This window comes from Hydractinia symbiolongicarpus, chromosome 9, assembly GCF_029227915.1.
Source record: "Hydractinia symbiolongicarpus strain clone_291-10 chromosome 9, HSymV2.1, whole genome shotgun sequence".
NCBI lineage: Eukaryota > Metazoa > Cnidaria > Hydrozoa > Anthoathecata > Hydractiniidae > Hydractinia > Hydractinia symbiolongicarpus.
The window spans coordinates 5,384,593-5,403,847 of NC_079883.1; the positions used below are offsets into that span (position 1 = coordinate 5,384,593).

The 19,255-nt window shown below is 33.1% G+C and overlaps 1 protein-coding gene across 1 annotated transcript; it reads left to right on the forward strand.

The window, feature by feature from the left end:
• The first annotated feature begins 9,475 nt into the window (after positions 1 to 9,475).
• LOC130657616 (uncharacterized) lies at positions 9,476 to 13,922 on the forward strand. The gene is made up of 5 exons (XM_057460608.1): positions 9,476 to 9,799; positions 10,565 to 10,606; positions 12,097 to 12,159; positions 13,173 to 13,227; positions 13,540 to 13,922. Exons 1-5 carry the CDS (start codon positions 9,551 to 9,553, stop codon positions 13,761 to 13,763), a joined length of 633 nt encoding a protein of 210 aa, XP_057316591.1. The 5' UTR covers positions 9,476 to 9,550; the 3' UTR covers positions 13,764 to 13,922.
• Positions 13,923 to 19,255: the final 5,333 nt, after the last annotated feature.

The following is a 19,255-nucleotide window of genomic DNA, read 5'->3' on the forward strand; positions in this document are numbered from 1 at the left end:
TTAAACTTTTATATCATAGATGTCACGTTGATAATTTTTTTTCTCTTCTTTGCAAGTTGCATCTTTTGTTACTTATATAGATTCTCTCCATATTAGTATTCGTTCCACTGAAGAGGAGAAGCAAAACGATTGTCTTTATTTCTTGGACGTTTTAGTGAATCGAGAAGACAGGAATTTTTGGACTAATGGTTATTGTAAACCCACCTTTGGGTGACGCGTAGAATCATTTTGACAGTTTTATTCCCAAATATTTTAAATACAGTTTAATTGTGTTACTCTTGTTGTTTTCTTTTATGCACTAACTACTTCATGAAGAAGTTAAATGCTTAAATGTTATACTTATGAGGAACAAAACATCCTAACAATGTTATAGATTTTTGTGTCAAGAATTGTCTTATAAGATTTTTCTTTGCAAGCTAGTCTTTAGCACTGTTCCTAAGAAAGAATTATTTATGTTACTTTTTCTTGATAGTTATTATCTACAGGTTAGGACGCGTTTATCACGAATTTTTTGTATTAAACCGCCTCATTGTTTTCTTCGTTTTGTATTTAAGTTCTACCTACAGACTTGGTAGTTTTTTTCAGTTTAAAAATCGTGTTCCTAAGAACCTTCGCTGTGGCCTTGTTTATCACTTTAAGTGTGATGGCTGTGAGGCCACGAATTATGGCAGAACTATTCACTACTTTAAGGTCAGATCATCCCTTGATCAAATTGCTTTTACTGGCTGCAAAAATTGCATAAGCTAGATAACGTCATCAATTATTCATAGAACCAATATACTGGCTATAAAAAGCAACCTTGTCCAGGGTCTTGTTAGCTGTTAACAAATTCTGGGGACGAGGGATGGCTGTTTAGATTTGAGTCTATTAAAACGTTTTTGTTATGTCTAATAGATTTTATACATTTGTGTTTTAAACTGTCTAGGTTTCAGTTTTAAAAAACAGTAAACGATATTGAAAAAAAAATTATATTTAAATTATCTTTTTGTAAAAACAGACAATGTACAGTATACAACCTCGACCCCAGGGGCTTGCGGCCCCTGATCCATTATTTCGGAGTGGCCAATAATGACCCTGGAACAGGCTGGTCACGTGATGCAAAAGTGGCCAGATATGCTGGGCATTTTTGAAATTCCAAAGGTAATGAGATGCAAATTAGGCGCTAGCCTTAATAGCAAGTTTAGAGACACAACATCAAAGAATCTTTTTTGTTCATGAAAGCAAAATTGTCAAAATATTACTGACTTTACTCAATTGCACTCGCTTAGCTTGATTGTCTACTATTGGCAAAGCCTTTATTTTAGAAAATGTGTTGGAAGTTTGTTGCCAATAAAATTCATGAGCTATAGCTAGCTAGCTGCGCTGTGTGTACTATGCAGGTATTTAGCTAGCTAACTTGACATCCTGGGACAGTTTACTTAACTACATATTTATAAACAACATATTTAATGGTATTATTATCAAGGTGGGTGATTTTGTTGAAAGCAAGTTAGAAATTGTATGAGAAGAGCTTTAGTTGCACACAATTTTTTCAAATGCACAATTTTTCCTATTTATAAAATCAAAGCTAAGAATAATAGGTTTTAGTATAAAAGGACAAAATTTGATATCATTTAACGGTATATATAAATAATGGGTTAAGTTGAAGCTGATTTATTATATACGTGCGGCGTATTAATTTGCTTACAAATGCTATTTGTACTTGGCCGCGATGTGAAAATATGCCGTTGGAGCGTAATCAATAGCTGGCCTAACATATAATAATAGGACCTTTTGATGTTAAATTTTCTCAGTATGGTACATTGGCCTTAGAAGAATTAATTTGTTCAAAAACCTTCTTTGTTTGTTTGGTTCAGATTTAGAAGTTTTGTTACAAAACCTTTATCGGCCTCATTTAAATAGCTCAAATTCTGAAATCTAGAAATATAGCTAATTCAAAATATTTCTTTACGTCTATCCTTAAGTATAGTTATAGGTGAATAGAAATAAAATTTGTGATATGAAAAATTTGCAAGAGCTTTCTTCATTTAACTTTATGTATATTTCATGATCCCAATTAATATATCAATTAAGTTCATCGTGTTTACCTATTTATAAGTTCCAAGTTTTATGTTTTTACGAGATTCTTGCGCATGCCTGGAAAAAATCAGAAAAATCGACAGGCAAAAAAATCAGACCTCAGATGAAGAAAGTCAAATTATGGTTAAAAAATTTCGTACTGTGGCTACTAGCATCTTTTCACAGATATGTGTTCAACTTAAATCTGTTTTAATTTTTTTCTATTTTAATCGATTTGTTTTTACTTGTGGGTGCACCAATTATTATAAATATTGTTAAGACGATACAGTGACGATATGTTACGTTTAGTAGCATTTTTGTGATAATATTCAAGTTTTGTATAATGAAAACTTACTACCATTTTTAATCTTTTTATGGTTGTCGAAAACAACTTAAGAATAACTAAAATAAAATAACTATATTTATGTATAAAAATAAGAAAAATATTCTTACTTTTGCCTCGGAAAGAAGGATTTTTTAAGATCACGTAGAATTATTGAGTCGTGCAATTTATTCCAACCTATCTAAGATCTTATGAAATGGCCTGCAGAGATGCATTTTAATTCATCTTCACATATGTTGTTATTGTATGATTATTTTGTATGCAAATTCGTATTTTTAACAGATTACATAAGGACGTGTTTTTTCTTGACTGTGCGAAAAAGTTGTAATGAAAAATAGCAAAATCACAAAATATTTAATAACTTTGGTTATAACCGTTATTAGATCAAGAAAACTCACTGGGTTGGAGTTTGTAGAGATACTATTGGTGCTACAAGGTCAATTTTGAAAATTAGGAGTGTGTCGCGATAATATTGGTCATTTTGAGTTTTTGCTCGTGATTTACTCATTTTATCGAAAAAATAGTAAAATTGTATTTTTCAAGCATCTTTGACATCTTGGAAACCAGTAAAACCTGTGATGAGTAAAATTTATTCAGAAATGAGTAAGTAATGAGCGATTTAGTCACAAGCCTAACTTTTTCGAAAACATGCAATAATCACTCCTAAAACATTATAGCGATTTGAAAATTTGGCAGAATAAATTGTCTGACTATGCTTTTTTCATTCAAATCAAAGTTGACAACAGAATTAATGAGTACTTCGAGATAAATGTGGTCTTTGAATAAATAATTTTTGGGGAATTATAACTTTAAAATTTTCATTAAATAACAATTTAGAAATTTGGATAAATAATAATTAGGAACATATAATACTTACTTACAATGATAAATTTTCGTTTAAAAGAGTGAATTATGATGTTATTGGTCTTTAAAATTCATAAAATCTAGGTTCAATATCCTACACTAGAAGCGAAAAACAGGACGTAGATAATTTCAATGAAATAATAAGAATCAGTTATACGATTCAATATTCAAATTCGATATAGGGTGTGCAAATGTTTAGTATAGTATTCTCTTTATGACTTATTTAAGAGTAATTTGAGAAACTTAGTCCAAGGCAAAATTGTAAAAATTTACGATGCTCTTAAAACAAGTTCCGCATAGATATCCTTTGGCATACAAAGGCTGTCATGATCAATATCAACGAAAGCTTCAAACACTTCAACAGGATCACAAAGAACATCTCCAGGAACTATGCTGAATCTTTTCAAAGCCATATTGCGAGACCTGTCAGGCTTCAGATAGTTTCCTCTCAAGAAACACTCGACAGAATTAATGGAGTGTCCGTAACGATCCCTCATTACATCGGTTGCAACTCCTTTTTCAATCACTTTAATAAAATAAATTGGCTCACAGGAGTTGAATGAGATTACGGCAATAAAGCATGGAATCGAAACAAATTCAAAAATGTGTTGACCACGATCTTGTTCTTCATCCAGGTAACAGTCATCATCGTTTTCTACGGATTCCTCAACTTCATCCATTTGACTCTCATCAGGACCATCTACTCTCAAACATGCATCAAACTCTAAATTTAAACAGTTATCACAATCACATAAGAATTCTTTCATATATACCGAATTCTCATTAGGCTTGTATTCAAACAGATGCATTGCCATACAACCATCGATCTTCCGTTCAACTCTCGCCATGCGCTTTTTGTCAACTTGCTTTTGACTGACGACTGTGTAACTCATTCTGGGATCTTTCCGGATATCGAGATAGTCACGAATCGCTTGGCTGTCGACAAACCAAACGTCCAAACCAATGATGTCTCGTCTTAATATAGATTTAACTCCGAAGGCGGACATGGCATCAATTAGCCCTTTACCGTGACCTGCTGCTCCGTACAGACGAATTATGCGTACATCGTACTTGTTGGCAAGAGAATGGTATGAATGAAAAGCCCATTTATTTTTATATTGAGTGGGAGCGTTATCGCTTTTAATGATAACTGTTTCATTTCGGATTTCCCAACGATCAAAAATATCTTCAAGGACTTCAAAAACGAAAGATGGGTCGTGAGTTGTATCGTCACTCAAATGATACACAAATTTGTTTTCTCCGGGTTCAACAATGGAACAATGTAAGGCGTACTGTTTCCCAGAAAAATGCGCTTCTTGTACCTCGTGTTTTGTTTTGATGGCAATGTTCTCTGAAAAATCCATTTCAATGTACCTGCTCCCTTCGTGTCGTTCTCTGATTTTTGGAATAACTGTTGCGGTATTTTGTACATGTTGGCGATGTTTGAGATAGGCTGGACCGAGAGCGATGAGTTGCTCCACTATTTCCGATACTTTGTGCTTTTTGTCAAGACGTGTTGTTCTCTCGTAGCTCTTTTCGACACCATTCTTGACATAGATTTCCGTCTTCTTTCCAAAAATGTAATAAGATGTCTCCTTCAGCGAGGTGAATTCCGGATGAAGCTTTTCGAGATCTTCTGATGACAATGAAGCTTTTAAACTGAGAAACTTCGTGACAGAGTTTAGCTGTTTTAAACATTTTGTTTTTCGGAAATTGTTGATTCCTTTCAATAACAGATGGACATTTTGGCATTTGATACAAAGACACGACTCCTTTTCTCGTTCTGTAGGTGGGCCGATATAGAATGGTCGATATTTGTAGAAAGTGGAGAACGAACACTTCAAATCCTGGTGAATTTTATTAAAATCCTTGAAGAGTTGACGAACAGGTTTTGTGTATATTCGGCGATGGGCTCTGATATACGTTTTAGTACTGCCGGTCTTTTTCAGAATGATCTGTTTCTCCTCTACACTGTCATCAGTAATACAAGCTAAATGTTTGAAATCTTTTAAATAACGAAGCTTACCGATTCTGCTTTCATTTCGTCCGGAATCAGTTGTCGGGATGGAGACTTCTTCGTTCAACCAGTAATTGTAGATTCGTTGAAGATTTTCCGTAGGGATTGAATAGCGAGCTTTGTGTTGATGTTTGTAGTTAGTTAAAATTGATTTCAGTCTGTAAGGCTTGTAATCCAAACTTTTAGCAATCCACCTAATAAAGCATTCGTTATCAAGGGCCTCTCCGAAGGTTTCGTCCAAAAACTTTGCTGCCGTATGTTTATAAAACCGGCTATTTAAATCGCCTTTTAATTTCGAGAGAACGGATTCCTTGAATTGACGCTCAAACATGTGGTCACGTTTTTCAGCTAATCTGGCAAGTTCGACGCCGATTGATGTGGTTGTGTCGTTCATGTCATAAGTGTCGTTACTCCGGATGGGTGATAGAGGAATGGACAGTGTGAGTGAATCATTATTCTCATCAACTGTTGCGTTATGCGGTACTAAATTTTCAGGTTCAAACGGAGGAATGCTCGACGATGTTGGTTCACGGATCTCAAAAACAGCATTTTGTTGGTCAACCAATGACATTTCCGTTTCGATTACATTACCATCACTGCTCATAAAAGAGACATTTATTACATCGGATATGGCTGATACGTTGGGATTTTGAGCTTCCGGTTGGCTTTCAGACTCTAGTGATAGAAATGTGGGTAGAGTAGCATCCTGGTCCTCCTCATTGTCTACATCAGGAGATTCATGATGTGTCTTGACGTGACGATCTCTGTTGAACTTTTGACCAAATGTCTTTCCGCAATACTCACATACTTTGTTCTGACTCATTTTCTGCTTCCGGACCATTACTTTTGTACACTCTTTCTTATGGCGAACAATATTCCCTCTAAATTTCGATCGTAAGGGACAATCAACCGTCGGACAAGCCCACAACTTTGTTTTTTCATCATACAGAGGCTGTATTTTTCTATTTTTCCCAAGTGTTACTGGTTGATGGTTGAATCTCTTCTCGTGTTTATTTCTGTTGCTCATATCACTGAATTGTTTCTTGCATGAGTCATCGCGACAAAAATAAAACTTTGCTTTACTGACTGGCGCCATCTCAAACTTTCAGACAATGAAGTTTGAATGAAACTTTCTTTCTTTTAAATCCCACGCGCGCCAAAACACTGTTTCGATTTAAAAAAACATTCGATTCAGAAAGTAAACATTCGATTTGATCTCGTAAAACAATGCAATGTCTTCAAATAAATGCGAAAGGAAAGTAAAGTGACGCAAGTTCAGTACACATGGTTTGTGGCTTTATTGGCTTTATTTATTAGTACTTTTTTAACATGACATGTGCCATTTAATGGCTTGTTCAGGTATACTTTCACTAGAGATTTTCAGATGACCTTTCTAATCTTTTTCTCCTCTTAAAAATAATTCTTATACATTGCATAAATATTTTCACTTTATAAATTTACTTTTACTTTTTAAATCATTAACGCGGCTTGTCTAACGCAAACTGTTAGAAATTGGATCTTTTTTTAATTTAATTACTTCCGCATCAAAGTGAAATCTAGCTAAATTCTATCATAAAAACAAGGACTTGAACTTTCACGTACCACTCCTCGTGGAGTCGAATTTGTTAATAACACTGGCCTTTACTGATATTGAAAATTCTTCTTAGTAACAGTTTCTGAAACACTTTCGGGCGAAATTTGGAGTAGTTCTTGAAAAGATAAGTCCTTAACAGCGCCTTAACGAAAAAACCATTTTAATCTTCGATCACTCTTTATTTTCTACGTTTTCCGTCCTGGATTATCTTTAGGATAGCCAATATCATGTTTTGAGACATTTCTATTTCGGTATCGACGAGTAAATTCAGATATAACAGTCAAATTGCCTTCTAGTACGCTTTTTTATGTCGAAAAATTAAAAGGACCATATTTATCCTCAGGCACTCTTTAACCTTGTGAAATCAAGTCAAATCCAACAATTGTATACCTAAAAGTGAAGCTGCTGAAGAAAATCATGAAATTCTTAAGAGTACTTTAAGATAATAGCAAAAATGATGTTTACGTTAAAATCGGAAAAAGACTAATTGATCATGAAATACTCTTAATATTTGAATTTTTTTTTACTTTATTCTAAATTCAAGACCAGTTGAACCATTTTCCGAAATTTCGAACCAAAAAGAAGACTTCAAGGTTCCAAAAATTAAGATGACTTTTTTTATCTTTGCAGCTAAGGACTAAAACGTATCTTAAACTACTCCAGACTTTAGACGTAATTTTCTCTCAGTCTACTTATCATATAAAACTCTAATTTTCATATTTTGAAAAAAAAATCTTATCTTAATTCGCCATTAAAATGGAATTCTTCTTGGATTTAGAGACTGCTACGATATTTTAGATTAAGTGAGAGATATAGAAATCTCCACTTTTCGCACAGTCAAGAAAAAACACGTCCATAAACATGTAATTGTGGCAGTTAATATTCAGCATCAGCAGCGTTAATTCATATTCACTCTAACAATGTTTAAGAAGAATGAAACAAATTTAAAGTCGGAAAATAGGGATATTCAAGCTCGATTTGTTAGAAAAGATGGTGTGGCAACAGGTACACATATATACTAATTTTTTTGTCTTCCATCTAAAATATCTTTTGCCTAATTATAAAGTTATTAAGGCATGCAATTCTTTCCATGCCTACCTTAAATCTTATGAAATGGCCTGCAGAGATGCATTTTAATCTTCACATATGTTGTTATTGTATGATTATTTTGTATGCAAATTCGTATTTTTAACAGAATACATAAACATGTAATTGTGGCAGTTAATATTCAGCATCGGCAACGTTAATTCATTTTCACTCTAACAATGTTTAAGAAGAAAGAAACAAATTTAAAGTCAGCAAATAGGGATATTCAAGCTCGATTTGTCTTTTCAGATATTATATATCTATAATACCCGGATCTTTGTATATTTATTCATGATTTTCTCACGTGCATTATTTACAGAGTAAAAAAAAAAACTGTGGTGCCCTTTAAGACTATATAAACAAAACATCTGATATGTTGAGTGACATTATCTTCAGATGAGTGGCCTTTATATCTTTAACTTCAATGAGAAAATAACATGCACGCAATGCATCATAAGCTTAGATGCTAATTTTGTAAATGAAGACAGGATTTTTCCTATCCATCTTCAAGCCACAAAAAAAGGAATTTTTCTGTACACAAAACGTCAGGGCTGAGATTAATGGATAAAAGTCGGTGTCTTAAGACTAAACATTTTTGTAACTGTAAAAAAGTTGATTGATTAATACGTCATGAAATCATATGGCTCCAATCTCCCTGTAAAATTTGTTATAATTTTAAAACAACCTGAAGGAAATTTTGTAAAACAAAACTAATTTATTTAAAAACATTATATATATAAAAGCAACTAATTCTTGATTAGTTTAGTAGTAGTTAATTCTGAAAACGTTCTTTATATCAAAATAAATTAATTTTTTTGACTGTATGGTAAGTGAAGTTACCATAACGTGTCCTGCATCTTGCCAAAATTTACATGTAATATCTTTCAAGTTCTTAGAGGTCTATAATATAACCTATTATTAACTGATAGCTACTAACCAGTTTATACAGGAAATCCGCAGCGCTGATTGGCTAAAAAGTCTTCACTACAGGCTTTAAACAGCATAGTATATCTTTTAAACTCATAGCAACCATGGTTGCTATAAATGTAAACAAACAACTTCGCCAGGGAATTGGCATTATAGCTAGCTACATACAGACTCAAAAATGAATTTACAGTGAAACCGCAACCTCGTATCACTCCGCCAGAAGAACAGCAATGAATGTGATAATTTTAAATCCACCGCGTTATTAATATCAACATTCATTGCACCAATGAGCAACAATCAAAACTGCGTCGAATTTGATGAAGCATAAACTCTGTTTCAGAAAACGTTTAAAAAGATTCTATATATGTATAGTTGAATGTTTTGTTTTCTTTTTATACATGCATTTGAAAAATTGATACAAATTTTGGCAAGAAATCCTAAAAGATGACCATGAAATCAATATGAAAAGTAAAAGTGAAACTGAAATTAAGAACACTAGTAATCTTAGCAATACATTCTTAATTAAATTAATTAATTATTTATCTCCCAATTAAATTTATCAAATGTCTCTTTATTATCACAACGCCAAAATTTCGTAGTGACAGGACATTTTTTATCAGAAAAATTGGAAAACTGTAGCATTTATCCACTCATACTTGGAATGGAGATGAGAGAGGCTACTGACAGAAAGGAAGAGGAATGGGTTTATGAAACTGTCGTTCATCCAAACGTGAAACATGGAGCCCAAGTTTCAAATAAAAAGTGTGTTCCACACGTTAGTCGTACTTCAATCGTTTTAATGATACTGTTGATATTGATGTTGATGGCATTTGCCCTTATTATTATCCTGTCAGTAAAAGAAATCATTTCAACTGAATCTAAAGAACTTCGGAATAAGCAGTATTCATTGGTATGTTCTTTTTGTTATATTATATATACTGTATATAAGTTTAATAAATTTTTCTTCTTCTTTTTTTAACAATGTCATTACAGTTGAAACCTGCGATTGTGTCTTCTGCTGGGATAGCTAAATATCATGTAATCTCGCTGAATATATAAACTTTCAAAAAAAAGTTTTATAAAAAATGTAGCTACTTCTGATATCAATTAGGCATATGTTAAGGTGTTACAGTCACATGTTAGTTAAGACTAAAATGTAAAGCTTGTGATTGATCAAAGTTGCGCCAAATTAGACACATATCAGGTTAAATCGGCTTAAAAACATTCCTCGCTGAACAGGAGTTTGAATAATTTGAGAATGTTGAAATGCAGTGGCATATACTACCAATATTACTAATATCTCAATGATGTTTCACATAACGTAGGATCCTCTTTAGGTTAGTTTTGTAAAATGAAAACAGTCTTCCTTTGTCTTTATCCAACGGCCTAATACAAAAGAGCTGAGAACCGAATTTAAGACACTACGCCACGTGTGGCATTAAGGACACAACGCACTGTTAATCCACACCATGTATTGTAAAACGTGTTATTTGTTAACTTTTCAGAATTAATATGTTACCTTTTTAAAAACCACGATGTATAGTCAAGTCAGAAAAAGTTCCAAGCATTAATCGTAACAGTAATGGCGCCAAAAAAAAACTTGTGGAACCAAATTGTTTTAGAATCAACATAAACTTAAAGATCATAAACCTTTGAGAAAATGCATTATTTATAGGTAAACACAATTTCCACTAAGATGCAAAGCTTGAACAGCAAGGTAGATTACCAATTTATATATTTCGTCAGATATTATTAATTTAGTAGCATGGAAAATTCAAACTTTTGCATAATTAACAAAAAAGAGACATATTGGTGTGTAAAATGTACCTAGCTATGTTCACACAAGTTTGTTTTGGAAAGAAGCTAGCTATGTGAATTAATTCAGAAGTGTGTTTGGATTTGCAATATATTATAAAAACTTGTTATGGTGTTAATGATCACACACATACAAAAACTAATGTTGGTAGCTATTTAGCTAGTCCAGCAATGTAATTGTACAGTAAACAAACGGATTATGTGAATTAGCTAGCTATAAAATTTATCAGATTTTGCTCTACTAACATGAAGATGAATACCTGCGAACTCTGTGGTCAAGGTGATCGAAAAAGTGGTATAGCAAGCCTAAAGGTTTGTGTTTAAAACGAGAGTTGTTTTAATACACGAATAATTTTCACCAATATTCTATTCCCCTGGTCTATAAAATACCCCAATTGAAAATTAATACTTCGCAGAAAAAAACCCTAGAAATCGGGCTTTGTATATATTGGACAACAGGAAAGTGACAGTAGATGTAACAAAAATTCCGACTTTTATTCATACAAAATCCAAGAACTTCCAAAAGGCGTCACGAAAAACAAAGAAATATCACAGTATAACACACAAATACTCTGTACTTTTATATGTATCACTTATGTATTGTACAATGTCTTGGTTCACATAAAACTTCTCTCTTCTTACATAATTATCATCGTGAATTTTGCAAAAAAATGTATTTTTGCATGTGTGTATGCGGTCTTTTTTTCTTTTTGAAATAACGCTTTCACTGCAAGATAATTGACTAGGGTTTGTTTGCATTAAGATTTAATTTAAAATACCATTCACACATTTGGAATGTGTACATAAGAGCTTATTAATTTTGGTTCTGTGGGGAAGAATTGTTTTGTTTTGTTTTCTGTTACAACGTGCATTTTTTTATCGAATTAAGTCAACTTTATAACAGTTGCATCTCTACTTACAATTGTATAAACAAGGAAAATCACATTTTTCCACAGAAAATATTGAGAGAATATATATAAAATGTGTTTTTAGCTTCCCCTGGTAGCTCAGTTCTTTTTGACAAATTAATTCGACTAGAATTTATGAATCTTTTTTTAGATCAAAAAAATGCTAGGGCTCAAATTAAAGTTTGCTAAGCATAATGTTCAAATTTTACAAGATTTCAGCTTGATGAGCTTTGAACTTGATTACAAAAAGAATATCTGCCTGTATAACGCTTAACATGTGATTTTTATATCGGATTATACAAAGGCTGTGTTTTCTTAAATTTTTCGTAGCAGTTTTATTACATAAATCACAACATAAAACTTAATAAATTCTTACCCCCAATCAACTGTCTGTAACTATAGCTAATTTATTCATTAATGTTTGTGAAAGTCAGAAATTTTGAAGGCAGACGCTTGTTGTCAAAGCAATATGCATTACTTACAGGTAAGCACGATTTCGACAAATCTTGAAGAACAAAGCAACCAAATTGAAAGCTTGAGCAGCAAGGTAAAGTACCAATTTATGTGTTATTATACTATTTCAATTACATAGTATGGTAGATTCAGTTTTTCCTGTGTTGTTGTTGTTGTTTCTTATGATGCAATAGTAATCCTTCCATCTCTAGATCATGGCTTTAATTCGAGTAAGCCATTAATCTCTAGCAAATGAAGCAAACCCTACAGCTACAGTGAATACATAAACACTTCTCTCAAATACTGCCCTAGTGACTTTCTCATATACAATTTTTTTAACCCTATTCGGTCCGGGGTTTTTCGAACATACTATGACCGGGGGGCGGATTCCCCCCCCCCCCCTCAATAACCTTTCATAGGATTGTTCAAATTGAATCAAACTCGGCACACTTATAGTAGGTCATAAATAGGAACAAAATGGCGGCAATAATTTTTTGCTTGCGTCAGCACATTTTCTGTGACGTTATCAGAAGCTTGAAAATTGGTAAAAATGCCACTATCTGCTTAAAATATAATTACTTTTGTTCTAGAGCGAATTTTTACATTCTGTTTGAAGTTTCTGAAAGCTAAATAAAAGTTATTTAACATATCTTTCGGTTTTTACATGGCTCAGATAAGAAATTGCCAAAAATTGCCCGAAGATCCGTTTTTTTCCGATTTTTGGGTAAAATCCGACAAAATCGGGAAATCGGATTAGTCAGGTGTCCAAATTATTCACAATGATTCTTCTTGATGAAACAAAGTTGTGTTAGAAGTTTCAAGTTCTAAGGACAGGAGTTATTATATTTTCCCCATTTTAAGGATTTCATAGAGATTGTTAGAGGTAGTTTCGAGTAATGGCCAATATCAAAGCCTCTGAAAGGTATGGGACCTACAAATTTAGCATGCAGGTGTGTAATAGATAAATATTGAAACTCAGCAAGTATCATAGCCATATAACAAAGCAATAAGGAGTTATTAAAAAAAAGCCGTTATGGTGGGAAGGAATCCGCCCCCCGAGCCGAATAGGGTTAAGCTAGTAAATTTGCGTTTTCCATTTATTTTTAGTTATATTACCTGATATACAACAGAACGGATGCTAGCCTGTACAAAGCTTTCAAAAGTAAGTTGGTGTCTAAAAGTTCTTTCTCCAGAATGCTACAGAAAGGTCATTTGTTACTACTTCAATTTGTTCAGATTCTTTAATTATTTGTGAACCATCGTATGTTTCACGGATATGGTTTCTAAGTAGTAATATTTCTTTCTACACAAACAAATTGAAGAAAAATATCTAAAAAATAACTTTAACAAATATGTTAAAAAAGGAAATGAAGCACATAATTTTTTTTCTACGTTTACAGGCTGAAAGTTATTTTAGCATTGTGACTTGTTAAATACTTAAAAAACTATGATAATGTCATCTACGTTATAACAGAATGCTTGTGGAAAGTTGGTGAGGGCACAAGATATTCCAGCTATAGTCAAGACGTTTTCATCAAGAGTTCTGTTAACATGAATGAATGCATAAAGCTTTGTGTCAAAAAGAGTCCCAGTTACAATGGCGCAATTTATCGAATCCGTGATAAAAGGTGCTCTTGCTTGAGCAATATGAATGGAAGAGATTCAGATGTCGAATACGTCTCTTGTTACATTAGATGAAAGATTACCATCTGATTTCGTAATTACGTGTATCACAGTAATATAACAATGTTTTTGTTTTCTATTGTGTTGTTTTCTAGTTATTGTTTAATTTGAAGAATAGATAAGTCTTGTTGTAGTCCTTTTTTTTAATAACATTTTATGAGAAGCTTAAAATTATTAACTGCTGTTATTATTATTTCGAATATTTATAGAGGACATAGCCACGCCAGTGTTCTGAATGTGTACAATGACATTGCCCACCCAATTGTCCTCACATGGCATGGGTTAACCTATACCTGTGGTAAAGACACTTGCTAAACATACTGGCGCTTTGGACCGAATCACGGACCTTGTTTTTAAGAAACTAACTGCATAACCACAAGATCAGGCGCCATTGTTTTACTTTATTGCAAAATTCAGTTTCTTTTATGAAAGGATTAAGCTGTCGCTACTTTAAAGAATGAAGGTTTCGCCAAATTAAGGGAAATAACTTTTGCAAATACCCTCTTTAACTTTTTTGCGCGAGAGTTAACTTTCGCTATAGACATAGGTGCTATTTGTTCAAGGAAACCTTGAAATAGTGTGTAGTTATCATGTGATACAACTACAACAATGATAAAAAGCAATTCCTTTTCGATCATTTTAAAGAATTAACGGTTATTACACGATTCCTTTTAACAAGTAAAAAACTGGAAATTAATTTAATTTCACTTATTTTGCTAGATAAATGTTCGCGACGCAACCTTTGCGAAGTTTTTTGCAGGTTCTAACTTTCTCAGTTTTTGGCAAAAAATGGAAAGTTGCGAAAGTTTCGTTCTTTCAAGTACATAAATTTTATTTTATGAGTTCTCGTATCAATAATATTACATTAAAACTAGCGAGTTGTTTGAGACACAAACAACAGTTTCACGACCAGGATGGTTTTCCTACGACAGCCGACCTTTCATCAAAAAGAAATAATGCGTAAAAAATGAGAGATGCTCATTCATCGTTTTACGTACATCTGCAGATTAATTCGTGAAATAAAAAAAAATTCGCAACATAACATATTTTTTAAAAGGTTTGTTTCTTCATTTTTTTTCTTTTCTTTTTTTTTCTGCACATTTTTATTTTAGTATTTGTAAACAACGTTTGAAGCTACATAATCTCATTTGTTTTTTTAAGGAAGAAAATTATAAGAATCGAGAATAGAACTGGTCTCCCTGTCAAAACAGTCAAAACGAAGATAAATCATGTAGGAAAACTTTTACAATTGGTTTATAGCGATGTATATAAACAACTATATTTCGCTGTGTCTAAATATCTGGGGGACAATTTGCGGCTACAGAATATCTGTTACTACGTAAAAGTAGGTTTTTATTACCAACACAGTGTAATTCTTTGCAATTTATGTGCCAAAATTCTATAAGTGAAGATGACTGATACTTAGTACCGTAAACGTTTTTCATGGTTTTGGAGTATCTCCTTTAAACGCGACTGTTACAACGCGCACCGCTTCTTCTTTGCTTCCATTTACTTGTCTGTTCTTATATAAAACAACAACTTAGGTTGGCTTATAACTTCGGCATTATGGCAACCTCGTCAACGATTTGGAAATAGCAAATCAAACATAGAAACGTCAGTTATTTCAAATTCGAACTAATCTAGTAAAGACATACAATACTTCAGCGGCGAAAAGCTACTCTAAGTACCCTATGAAATCAAATAATGGCCCTTAACTACTCTGATTTTTCCACCCACCCCACCCTTCTACTAAGACCTTTCTAATAACTATTTTATACTACGTTACATTTATCTATCATTTCAAACTGACCTGTCTAATTTTTAGTCTTGACACCTCCCAGACTTTTAGGTATTAGCTATTACTCGGATCTTCCCCAAGTTTTTACAAAGTTCTCATAATCGGTACATTTTAATATTTCTGTTGTGATTATAGTTTTAATTGGGAGGGAAGGTCAGCAGGTAGAAGTGCCATAGACACTCCAACTAAGTCAGTCGTTGTATGTGTAAGCTCCCCTTGAGAAAACGCGCATGTCGATTCCATATCTCATTGTCTCAGTTAGTCGGAGCTGTTTGTTTACAGCACGATATTAAAGGCATTATTAAATCCAGGTAAAAGTGGGTTAGATAATAGAAGACCTAGGCGTTTTTAAACTGTCACAATTTAGACAAATAACCAAAGTCTCGCGAAAAATCCCGAGAATGGTAATAAAAAATAGCGTTTTAACAATATTTAGTTTTAAAGAACAGCCGAAAGAAGTAAAGAGTTCGGTTTGGATGGCCATTACCCCCCCCCCTTTTTTGGTAAGAAAAAAATTTTTTTTTGAGGTTTTAATTATTGTATTGCTTTGTCACTAATTTATTTGTACGATTCTGTTAACACTTTTCATCTGCATAAAATGTACTTTATGATTTCAAATGGTTGCATTTTTTTAAAAAACAAAGTACCTAAAAAAGAAATTTTACCTGCTCCAAAAACAACGAATAAAATCATAAAAAACATACGCCATTGTTTCATTTAAATAACTCTACTTGACTATACTGCAGTAAATATTTTTTGTTTTAAAATGTTAAATTGTGTTTAAGTAAACAGTGAAAATCACTTACATATTCAAGGAGATATTAAATGATATATTTGGTACCAATATTACATTTTAATGTTTATTTTATTTGAAATTATATTTATTAGAAATTACTTATTTAGGATAGCCTCTTCAGTTCCTATTGGGACTGCTTTCCAAAAGCGTCCTGCAAAGGGGGTCATAACGCATTTAAAGCTCCCATTTGAGCTACGAAAGTCGTGCAAGCACAACAATCGCTCAACTAGACAACCGCCTAAGATATCAATCCTATTCTCATGCTGTGCGCTAAGCAGAATGGACAGATTCACAATTTTAAAGTCTCTGGCATGACTTGGCCGGGCTTTGAACCCAAGACCTCTCACACTGGAAGCGAACTCTGTACCACAAGGCTACCAGTCGGTATCTGTTCACCTTGTTATGAACAATTCCTTTCACAATCTCTGTGCACGTGTTAGTTAATATGCTACGAAGAAATCAAATAAATGTAAGACAATTTTATTTATCATTTGCCATTCCATCAACATTGTCGTAATACTACTTGAGATGCTTATCTGTAAACAACAGGTTAGATATCGCTGAGAACAGGAGGGATGGTATCGACAAGATTGCTGAGATTTTTATTGGTCTAAACAAGTCTAATGAAAAGAGTCAACTAAATTGGGAAACCGTTTTGATTGGTCGACGAATAATAATAACAGGCTTATGTGCATTCATTATCAACCCTATATCAAGAACGATTTCCACTTTGCTTGTATTGTTGAGCTATCTGTTACATCACTTGTATGTTTTGCCATACCGTTCAAAAAACTTAAATCATTTTGAGACAGCCTCGCTTTCCTGTTTAATATTCATCAATATTGAAAATTTATTCTTTGCATTTGTGTATATGAACGATCAATCCAGCGTACCGGGTATTAACACAATTGCTGTTGCTTTCATCTGGACAGAACGTATAATATTGACAACACTATGTGTAATAATAATAGTTGCAATTGTGTTTCGGCTGATCAAAAAAATTGGTTCCAAGATAAAAAATTGCATTGTATGAGGTTGAAACTTAAAAAAAATGAGCAGAACAAAAGAATTATCAAAGTCCTTATGACCATTTTCACACTGACTGTTATTAATACAATTTAATCAATTCAAAAGTTTATAAAAACTCACCAAATGCCGGTTCCTTCCGGTTCACATGCGTTCGAAAAGTATTATTAACTTTCTCGCCGACAGTTTTGTAATTTTAGAACATAACATAATCGAATATTAATACATATTTTAGTGATCAATATGTGTTTATTGAAACATGTCATTTTCACATTTTTCAGATCAAAAATGACATTATCCTTAAATTATTTAGAGGACATTAAATATAAAAGGACAGTTGGGATAAAAAAACAACAATTAAAATGACGTCATTATATATTTTCTAGCCTCACAAAAAAAAAAAAAACAGTGAAACAAAACTTTTGAGTAAAAAAGTCTCACCAACGATTTAAATGCTTAAAATTACTTTACGATTTTTTTCCTGACCACCTGTTAAGCCATGAGTCAACTTTGCAACAAACGTGACGTCATGCCAACATTTTTCTGTTGAGGCTAAATATGAGTAATGAAAAATCATCAAATTTCAACCTATAAAATGTTATAGTTCGCAACATATTAAATATTTGGAGGGGAAGGGGAAGTAAGGCAATTGGATTATACCCAAAACAAAGCTTTGCGCATGCTGAACCCAGAATAAAGTTTAAATGTTTTAAACTTTGCTCTGGTCCGCGAAGTGACTAGAAAAGCTACAAAAAGTAATCAACTGACTTCAACAAACCACCGACAGCAGCCAGCACGCGGTTTTCTTCCATATTATGTTGTTGTTATTGTCGTAGCAACGTAGAAATTAATTTTCGCTCTTCAACGTACTGGAACAGAACGTAACGGGATGGAACAGATTTTTATCGTTATCCAGTCCGGTCCGCGGAACGTTTTCCGTGTGTGGATATTGGCCTTCAGGTTTGTCGGTCTTCTCTTGACCTTTTCCAATTCTAAATACTTTGTATTTATAGAAACATTTATTTTTTGTATGTTGTCACATTTTATATCATCACATTTTCTCGCCATGCATTAATCTTAAACAAAACCGTTCCGACACCGGGTCCTCCTGGTAGTGCCCTTAAATGAAAATTTTCCACTTTTTGCCCTAACCACAGGGATTTTGTAAGAAATGGTTATGCGTGGCAGTAGGTTGACTCTAATGATAGTTACAACAACAAGGTTGTGTCATCACACAACTTTACAAAATATAGATTTCTGCGTGAAAATGGTTGCAATTTAGCGAACAGACATTCTTGCCACTGATAAACATTGCCCTAACCACTTTAGTCTCGACTTTTATTTGTTCTCAAGGTCTATGGAATAGGAGGCGCGTCCAGACCTGTTTAGAAGTAGAGGATCCACAGCTTTTAGACTAAATACAGATACTTGAAGCAAATATGTTGGTTAAGTTCAATTTTATATGCAGTTTTTGGATCAATTACTTATTCTGTGCATCTCCACGTAGCAAGTACGCACCTTTCCTATCTGTTAAGTTTGTCATTTCTGTTTATCAAGCGTTTAGGTTCAAGCACATCACCATCACCACTTTCAGCCTCACTGCAATCAGTCCATTCATCGCCACTTTTATTAGATACCTTCTGTGGTTTAAACAGATATGGTAGAACTTCTTCAGTTGTTATTGCATCTTTTTTCTTACCCGATTATTGTGCAATTTTTATTACCGCTGTTATTAATTACATTTTTATGTACGATTTTAATGCATTGAGATATGAATTAGAGGAAACATGGAGGCAAAGATATGGAAGTTTCAGTTTTAAAATAAAAAGCATAAAGTATAGAGGAGAAAGACTATTCTTATTGTTTTCATGGTTAAGTTACTGTAAC

What these genes read in the sequence shown, in the direction of transcription:
- LOC130657616 (XM_057460608.1), top strand. Translation starts at nt 9,551, where the DNA reads ATGGAGATGAGAGAGGCTACTGACAGAAAGGAAGAGGAATGGGTTTAT. An exon ending in GGAATAAGCAGTATTCATTG is followed by an intron (nt 9,800 to 10,564) that starts GTATGTTCTTTT and finishes CATTATTTATAG; the next exon opens with GTAAACACAATTTCCACTAA. An exon ending in TGCAAAGCTTGAACAGCAAG is followed by an intron (nt 10,607 to 12,096) that starts GTAGATTACCAA and finishes CATTACTTACAG; the next exon opens with GTAAGCACGATTTCGACAAA.